General features: G+C 39.4%; 1 protein-coding gene across 1 annotated transcript in view; it reads left to right on the top strand.

Moving 5' to 3' along the window:
• The first annotated feature begins 1,024 nt into the window (after window positions 1–1,024).
• The window catches only part of tmx3b (thioredoxin related transmembrane protein 3b), a 54,845-nt gene continuing 45,911 nt past the window's right edge, over window positions 1,025–9,958 (top strand). Inside the window, exons 1-5 of the mRNA XM_050056608.1 lie at window positions 1,025–1,118; window positions 1,368–1,425; window positions 2,237–2,276; window positions 4,521–4,644; window positions 6,244–6,289. Of these exons, the coding sequence (XP_049912565.1) occupies window positions 1,025–1,118; window positions 1,368–1,425; window positions 2,237–2,276; window positions 4,521–4,644; window positions 6,244–6,289 (362 nt within the window). The remainder of the gene's footprint in view (window positions 1,119–1,367; window positions 1,426–2,236; window positions 2,277–4,520; window positions 4,645–6,243; window positions 6,290–9,958) is intronic.

Below are 9,958 nucleotides of genomic sequence, written 5' to 3'. Positions count from 1 at the left end.
AAGAGTAGGCGTTGGTTTGCCTTCATATAGATGCCATCAGTGTTCACATCAAAATTCAACTTGTCTTCTCAAACATATTAATGTGGAGGGTAGACTTGTCACACCAATTAAGAAATTCATCCAGTACTGGGGGCCCAAAAGTAAAATTTGGCCCTGTAATCAATTAATCTGATTATATTAATGACTACTTTGAGTACCCAAGTTCAAGTTATTTACTGTTATATGCAAAACAATTATGGAGAAGCAGTTTTAGGTAATGAAAATCTTAGATCTCAGGCTCCCTCAGATGGTGCTCATTAAATATGTATTAAAAGAAAATCATTCAAATAAAAAAAGGAATCTAAGACATAAAATAGTGCAAAGTTATGAGGATAAAATATAACACACATCAAATATAAGTACAATATATATAATTGTGGTAGACTATAACTGCAAAATGAGTAAATGGTAATGTAAACAGCAATGTAGTAAATGTATAATGATGTAAACAGTAAGAACAAGTACATTAAGTGCTGTGTCACAGTATGGCAATATAATACATTGGCCAAACACATTTTGCTGATTATAATCTTCATCAGTATCATAATGCAGGACTACTTTTTATAGAGTGTTTGTGTATTGTACTGAGTTTACCTACATTAAAAAAAAGGGAGGGTGCAGGCAGTGAAGGATTTGGCCTGTTGCCCGTTTTGATTAGCTTAGAGCGCCACCTTGTGGTGAGTATCGATAGTCACCATCAGTATCATTTTATTCAAATTTAATACGGTTAAAAACAGCTTATTGTGTGATGAATGAACAAGATTTAAGAAAAAAAAAAGCAAAACACACACTTCATTATTTTGGTTATGATGGTGTGTTTAGCTCTTGGTTTAAGCAAAATGCGCTGATATTGTTGATAAAGTAAAAATATGCGAAAATATCCACCGCTTTTGCTTTTTGTGTTGTTATTTTAAACTTTGTAATAAATAATAATATGCAGCTGTTGGTGCCGTTGAAGCCGTTAGGAGCCTGCGTAACCTCGCGCATGCGCAGACTGGCTCGATTTAGCAGCTGTATTTCCTGCTTGCTGTTTCCACACGTAGCGATGGCAGAAGTGAAAGCTTCCTTGATTTGTGGCGGTACGTTCACTTTTTAATTCCTATACATTTAATACTACACTCTGTCTGTTATCACAGCATCTGTTAAAACGAGCCTTAAAGCTCCTGTTGTTGAAACAGTGAAGGGAAACTGATGCTGAGTTAGCTGGGACGAGCTTTAGCTGGTGATGCTTCAGTCATGAGGTTTCAGGGTGGAGGGCTGGAGAACAGACACTGTACAGCGCCTGCTCACGTTATGATAACATGTATATCTCTGTTTTATTGTTACAGTTATAGCGGCCTGCCTGTGTTCAGCGGTGCTGGCATTTGTTGAAGACCTAGATGACACGTAAGTGATGCACTCTCATTGCCTCAGTGTTTCACCTTCCTGCTGCTCTGACATTATAACGTGCTGCATGCAATGCAACTTCCGAGTACACTAACAGACTTTATGTGGGTGCAAATCAGAGTTTAGCTCAACTTACTTCTTCCTTTGGCTTTTTTCTAACTTGTGCATGTTTTGTTTAATGCAATATTACCATATTTTAAGGCTTCATCTCATTTCCAAAGGGCTACATGACTACAGTTAAACAGAGGAGGGTTGTTAAAAGCAGAAGCAGGATGGGGGTAGTCTTGATTTCATGTCAGGTTTTTAGTTGCACAGTGCTTTTTAATTGGATGCCTGTGGTGAGGAAGTCTGTGGAGATTTTGTCTCTTGTGTATTTGTGTTTGCTAGATCCTCTAATTTGCCTCATTTTGTAATTGGGGCCTTTTTCTGCAACTTTCTGCAAATAATACCTTAGTATATTCATACACACTGTCCATACTGTTCACACTGCTAACACTGTATCCAGCATAATCATATCCACCCCTACTGTGTATTATATTTATTATTTATATTTACCAGACGCATGTGCATTACTTAGTCTGCACTTTGCATCTTATTTGCACCTCTGGTTAGACCATATTATTGTCTCAGTACCTGACAAAGCTGAATCTAGTCTAACAACTGCTCTCATGTTCACATAACTTGAATAGTAATTGTTCTTCTGTCTGTTACAGCATTATTTTCAGGTGTTTAACATGCAACATGCATATTTTAATGTGAGTCATTCAGTATATCGCATATAATTTATTTAATTCATTCTTCTTTCTGACAGATTTAAAGACACCAGAGTGAACGATATCTGGCTGGTTGACGTGAGTCCGACATTACTCACACACACACAAACGCACACACAAACCAGTCTGGGTCCATTCAGCTATGCTTTACTTAATATCCAGCATGCCACTGTCCGGATCATCCCTTGCGGAAGTGGCAGCAGTCGGGTCGGGATGTAGGAGGGCGGGGGGCCGGAGGGGATGTGCGGGCTGCCCTCTGTGTTTGTGATTAGAGAATGAGAAGTCATGCATGCCAGGCAAAGCCAGGGGGCTTGGAGGGGTTTATATCAGAGTTTGTGTCTGGGTCCGTATAAGCAAATCAAGCATGAGCACCCCGAGCTGCTTTCAGTCCTAGTTTGGGTCGGAGGAGTGAGTCCTTGTCTGTGGATGTTTCAGTACTGTGTCTACTGGATTTATAGACGTTACAGTGTCTCATACACACTCTGTGTTCAGAGATTATGCACAGAGACTTCTGGAATATTTTCAGGTCCAACGTTCAAATAGAACTAAATTGGCCAAATTCACTAGAAAGGAATTTGTTGGGGCATGAAGCTATTCTGTTAAACTGAATTATGCCAGTTACATGTTGTATAAGTGTCTTCTTAAAACTCCACTAATCAGTCTTTTTATAATAACAATGAATCAAATACATTTTGTAATGTCCAAGGTAGTGTTTCCAGTAATAAAAATCTACACAGAATAATCAGCCACAACTTAGCAAATAGTTTTAGCTTTATGACGCATGAACTATATGGTTTAGTCTTACTGCTCTTGTTAGTTTTGTTGCCAGCAGAAGTAAACAGCCATTAGCTGCAAAAACACCCCAAATGCTAAACAACAAACGCACTGTACACCACCTGCTCATCACCAAACAGCAGACAGACACAGTTAGTGACCAGCTGGTGAACATACAGGAGCATTTAGCAGCTAAAGAGACAGATATCTCAAGCTCTTCCTTCAGGAGGTGGTGGTGACCAAAATCAGAGCTAAAATTGGTGTGTCTAAATGATATTGGAGTTACATTTGCCAGGTAGACAGAAACACTACTCCAAATGAATGATAATGTTGCTCTGGTAAATAAGTAACTGTTTGGTAAATAGTTATATAATGGCATATCGACTTAAAAGGTGATGATATGTCACTGTTGTGTTCACAGCATGTCTCTGTTCTCCCTAGGTGGCCAAAGAATCAGCTGTTACAGTTTTAAAATGTCATAAAGAGCCCTTAATTTGATCCTAACTAGCAGCAGTACATCCAGATGAACCTAGCAACTGCATCACAGTGTTGTCAGTTTGCACTTAAAGAATCCATACCAAAGTTTGTACCCAATATCACACAGTCTTTTAAAGTAGAGGTAACAACACAGCTCAAGACAATCATTTAGATCCATTTCAGTAGAAGCACGCAGCACTAAACTACAGCAATACTAAATATTTTATGTGGTTGGGGTGCTTTTAGAACTCCCATTGTCAAATAAAGTGAAAGTTAGTTTGGTCAGTGTGGTATTATCAACCCAACTGCCAGAAAAAATGTTGGTGTTGTATGTTTGTATTCCTGCAAACCATGGATATGTTACATTTTTACGTTATGATGTAGCAGATACATTTAAACTTATAATTTCAACACCACTGTGTTTAACGTGGTTAGGTTTAGACACAAAAAACACTTGGTTATGGTGGGGAAAAGATCATGTTTTGCCTTAAACTACCCAGTTTCGGAGGTACTATCCCCGCTGGAAAAACAGCGTCTGGTCACTACAAAACACTGTCATTTGGTTCCTAAAAAGTTGCTGGAAATGCAGCAATGATTTGCTGAAGCACAACTGGTTTTGTTGTTTGTTGGCCTCGAACATTGATCTGCAGTGGTCTGCCGCTGGGCAGGTGACTTGCCAAGAAGACACACCACCCACCATCCGCTCTGCCACCTAATGACAAAGTCATCTCATATACTGTGTTGATATGATGCGTGTGAAACATGCAAATATAACGTATTTGTGGTTTGCAGAAAAATACAATGCCAATATTTTCTTCATGCAACTTGCCTGAGTATTATCCATAGTCTTTGATGAAATGGAAAATCAAAAATGAAATGAAAATTTGTTTTTTAAAAACGCACTCAAAATGAATTACAGTAATGTATGAAGACGATGTGGGATTATAAAAAAAAAACTTAGATTTGGTTATTTATTATATAGATAATGTTATATTTTGTATGATTAAACATTATATTGACTACATGTTGCACATGATCTAAAGATTGCCTCCTTCTCCTGGTTATTTTCAGTTCTATGCGCCGTGGTGTGGCTACTGCAAAAAACTAGAGCCAGTATGGCATGATGTGGGAGTCGAGCTGAAGAGCTCCGGGTCACCGGTCCGCGTGGGAAAGATGGATGCCACTGCTTACTCTGGTGAGTAAACGATGAAGCACTCCAAGGTCTTCCCTTGGAGCCAGTTTGTCCCCAGGTGATTATTCCATGTGCTGGATACAAACATAGATCATCCTAATTGACTGTGTTGTTCAACAACATGATGTGTAACAGGCCTTCAGGTCTGAGGTCTTAAAAGCTCCGTAAACAATGTTGAAGATAGATTTTGATTTTTTTTTATTTTGACATTATCATGATATCTCATGGTTCAAACAAAAACAGGACTTTGACCCAGGAGACTGATGTGTGTGTGTCCCTTGTGAGACCAAGAGTCAACATTGAGTTTTGTTGTTTTTTTGCTTACTTCATGTACTTTAGGGAATTTATGTCAGTTACATTGTTATTAAACGGATGTTATGTAACAAACATATTTTAACCCAAAACTTGATCTTTTCATAAAACTAACCAAGTAGGTTTGTTGCCTAAACCAGCATTAACCATGTGTGTTTTTAACACTGTAGTGAGCGTTAAACGGTTACTTTGGTATTTTTCAAGCTGGACCCTATTTTCCCTTGTTTTTGTGTCTAAGAAACTAATCAGAAAAACAATATTTGAAACTGAGCGAGACCGCTGAAGCAAGCTGCATGTAACCACGTCTGGTTTTTGTGCACTGAATGTATCTCCACTAAAAGTGTTATTATTAATCTAAGTGTTTGACAACATTATGGAAAGAATCCCTTTGGTTAAAGAGTAAGTTTTTTTGTTTAACCAGAAACAGCCCTGAAACCACCAACACCAAACCCCCCAGACTCCATTTATATAAACAGTGATTTTAGTGTGTGCAGAGCCAGCATATTTTCACATCTAACTTGGTGAGTTAAGGGTTAATTTAACCAAACCAGATTTGGTGATTGTTAAATAAGTGAAAACAGGAACCAAGACGGCTTTTGTGAGTTTTATGTTGTTTCCATCAACTTTGAATGAAGTGTGTTTCGCGATTATAAAATTATGGTTTATTTAAATGGAGTCTAGTGGGTTTGTCAAGAGTGATTTTGGGGCTGTTTCTGTTTAAACAGGATCTTACTCTTTAACCAAAAGGTCTCTCTCTGTAATGTTTTCAGATAATTAAAATAACAATCTGAGCCTGTCAGTGGCAAAACAAGCACTTTTATTGGATGTACATTGATGGTACATAATTGCCCATTTCAGGGCTGCTGGCTGCAGCCATCTTGCTCAATACTGGACCAATTTCAAAATCGTTGTTCCCATCATTCACTTGGACACAAAAACATGGGAAAATAAGGGTCCAGGTTGAAAAATACAGAAGCTACCTTCAAGCGGTCTTATATGTCGTTTTTGTGTTGATCTCCTGACACCAGTAGGGATGCTAATTTAGGAAACACTCCTGTGGGTCATATTAGAGGGTAGGAACAAACAGCCTATGTGGTTGTATGTGTTGGAGGACTTGTTGCAAGAAAGAGAATATGTACATATGCACATATTCCAAAATTATTCCTTTAATCATCAGTCATTTTGCCAGTTAAACAACAAGACTCTTAAGACCTTCAAAGAGAAAGACGGTTTTTGAGATATTTATATTTTTTTATGTGTAAGATGCTGTATTTGTTTTCTATGTTGCAGGAATGGCATCAGAGTTCGGTGTCCGCGGTTACCCCACAATAAAACTGTAAGTGACACAAACTTCTGTAAACATCATGTTGAGCTTAAAAGCCACAGTTGATTCAAAACGTTTGCTTTGTGTAATCATATATGAATGAAGATGTAACCCTGAACACTTTAAATGTTGCCTTTTTGCTAATTGCTGTAATTTTCATAACCACTCAGTGCAGCTTTGAACGGGCCTAAAGAAATCCATATAAGATTAAAAGGCTTATTGAATTTACTATGGACCTACAGGGTCTGGACACAGTGTAATAATTAGTCCAATATAATATATCTGCAGATAACACTGTTTCTGTGAAGCCTCTAGTGTTAAGCATTTGTTAAGCTTGTGTCAGAGAGGCACTTAAAGTCATTTTTGAGCGTTCTAATTCATAGTCTGTATTGTGTTATTATCAGGATCCTTTGACTTCACCGCTGTCTTTTTTCCCTTTGAGGTTTGGCCTGTTGAGATGCCGTTAGATGACTTATTCAGGAGGGAACAAGGTGTTGTTGCTGCTTCTTTAAGCCATAACTAAGGGACACACTCTGTTCACACCTTTTAAGCTTAAATTTGATTAGGTGCAACACTCTTCGGTGCTGTTGATTCTACATTTCTTGCACAATAAACTGATTAAAATCAGCTTTAGCAATCTAAATGTTCCTCTTATATTTTACTTTTTTTTCCAGGTATTTCCTAAATCCACTTCCGAACTATCAGCTGATTTTCCCATATATCTCAGTACATTTTTTTTTTTTGGTGACATTTTTTCATATAAAATAAATGAGTTTAGGTAGACGCCAGCTGCTCAACAGCAGAGCTCATGTTGACTTGAGAGAAATGATCATCCTACAAAGCAGACTTTCCTCCCTGTATTTGAAACAGAATCATTTATCTGCACACTGCCATAATAGGCTCCCCATTTAGTTTCATCAAGCTCATTTGGAAAACTGCCACAGGATCACGGCAGGGTTCATAACATTAAACCAAGCAAGTGATGAAACATCCATCGAAGAACATGAGATACCTCCCTGGGTGACAGAGGGAGACTTGATTTAGAGTTCTGTTTCCCCCTGAGTTCATTAAGCCCTGTGGGCTGATGCAACCTTAGAAATCCTTAATGCATTCTGCTTGTTGTAAGAGCTCGACTCAAGCAGTTTCTTTTGCTGGAACTTAATTAGGGACACTCATTTGTTCTGTTTTGTTTTTTCATTTAAGGTGAGAGTATTTAGATTAAGTTGACCTTTGTGATGAAGCAGCTTTTCCTGATAGATTTGCTGTTTCATCAGAACATCTTGGAAGAGACAGGCTGCCGTTGCTAGGATGTCAGACACAGACTTTAATAGTGCCAAAGACAGATGTTGTCTTTAATGGGCTGAAGTAGAGCAGCAGCTAAGGATTGTCTCTGACTGTTTAGTCTATGAAATGTAAAATAGTTTTAAGGTGACGGCTCCACATGTTGTGTTTTGTTTGACTAACAGTCCCAAACACAAAGACATTGTGTTTACACTCAGTGGACACAGTGTTAGGTACACTTGCTTGTCGATGCAAATATCTGTTCTGCCAAACATTTGGCAGCAAGTCAATGCAAAAATGTGTGCAGACTTGGTTGAGAGGTTCAGTTGTTGTTGTTTGAACATCAGAATGGAGATGAAATGTGATCTAAGGGCGCATTCACACCAGGATAGTCCGGGGGACTTGGTTCGATTTGGCGGGGAATGCCGAAAAATGTCACACCTTCATTTGGTTCGGTTCGCATCTACACTGCACTTTTTGAAGCGGATCAAACCACCTGGACAACGTCACGCAGTTACAACAGCTGCTCGTTTGGGGGCGGTATTGCCCAAAACGACTTCTGACCAGGAAGAAAAAAAGCATGAGGAAGAAGAAAACCCTGCTCATCGACTAGCCCGGACTGAAAACGGAAATCCTTCCCCTTCAGCCGGATTAGTCGCCTCAAAAACAATGGAGCAACACCAAATTTATGCAGTCTTGGGGTTTCTGTTTTTACTTTGGTGTTCAAACCTAATTTTTTTTTTTTACCTCTGCTTCTCCCGGTTCGCACTGTTGGCTTTGTTTTTTTTTCTACCCAAAATGCACTGTGCGCTAAGTCACTTCCTCTCTTTGGTTCACTGGATAGTCCGTTTGCTTTTCCCACTGTAAGTGAACCACAGCAGGGTTCACTTGCAAGTGAACCGAGACCCCCAGTTTTTAAGCAGACCAGGGTTCGCTCGTTTGGTCCACACTAGAGTTCGATTGAGCGTTCAAACCGCTCCAAACGAACCGAACTCTCCGTGGAAGCGGACCAGGGTTCGTTTATAGCAGACCAGATAGCGCCAGTGTGAATGCGTCCTAAGTGGCAGACCGTAGACTGATCATTGGTACCAGACAGCGTGGTTTGAGTTGTTGGTTCCACCAACATGACAATGAGTGTGTTCAGTATATTCCAGTGGCCTCCAAAGTCACCAGGGGCCTCATCTATAATTGTTGCGTGTGCCCAAGACAGAGCCTGAAAAGGGCATATGCCATTTCTCACGTTAGAGTTAGGATCTCCAAAAACAAATTTGACAGGTGAATGGGGGCACCTTTATGGAAACTCTGACCCATGCATACAAACATGTTGGAGACAAATTGGCGACGTAGATGGTGTGGTGGTGAATTGAAGCCACGTCGTAGAAATGAAATGTGAGGGGATTCAAGACGATTCCTCTCAAATTCAATTCATATCACGTTACTTGTAGATCCGCTTTATCATAAACATTGAATCCTGCAGTGTTATTTGTGCTTGTGCTGGTGAGCCATGGCTAATCCATGAGCACCTTTCAATTATATAACACACAAGACAACTCCAATCTCAAATCAAAGTTTGCTCAGTATTTCATCAGCGCTGGCTCACTATCACATTCCCCACCAGCGGAGCACAGAAGAGGGGCCCGGACTGTATGTTGCTGACACTCATGGTCAGATGTTGAAATGCTAGGATGATGCCAGGATGTGGCAGGTGGCAGGATTCAGGATAGTCTGTGCTTCCTGTCCCCGATATGAAAACAGTCATTAACTGATGAAATAATCATCATCGGTTATAGAAATACAAGATAACATCAAATAGCTTTAAATAATTGCAGAGCAGAGCATCAATAGATTACAATAATATCTTTTAATAGTGTGCATTAAATTGCCAAGTATGATTTTAGTTTCGTATTGATTTTGTGTGTAAAATTGCTGCAGAGAACACGACTGATGCCAGGCGCACATAATTATGGTGTGATTTATAGTGAAGAGCCATTGACCAGCAGACTCTCTTCATGCATAAACATTTATGTGGTGCTTTGTATTGACCAGTTGTGGTTGAATGTGGGCGTGTAGAGGCTGATCCACGTTCAGCAATTCAGAGTTGATTTGGGATTTATGAAAGGAAATCTCGCAGGTGTTCCAGAGAAAGTAGCCAGTGAGCGTATGAAACAGAGAAAAGCAGCAAATGTTGACATTTGAGGAGCTGGAACCAGTTAATCTTTGCCATTTTTGCTTGATTAAACAACAAAAACGATCGAATGTCAAATTGGTTGCTGATTCATTTCCTGTCTATTGACTAATCAAACAATTTATTTGAGCTTCAGCCTCAGCTGTAGCGTTCTTCCTCCTGCTGCTCACTGTTTGAGGCTTTTCAGACAAACCAATATCCTGAATGCAAAGTTC

Source organism: Epinephelus moara, chromosome 11, assembly GCF_006386435.1.
Source record: "Epinephelus moara isolate mb chromosome 11, YSFRI_EMoa_1.0, whole genome shotgun sequence".
Classification (NCBI taxonomy): domain Eukaryota; kingdom Metazoa; phylum Chordata; class Actinopteri; order Perciformes; family Serranidae; genus Epinephelus; species Epinephelus moara.
Note: the sequence above shows the minus strand (reverse complement) of the source record. Positions and strands in the feature narration are given on the sequence as shown.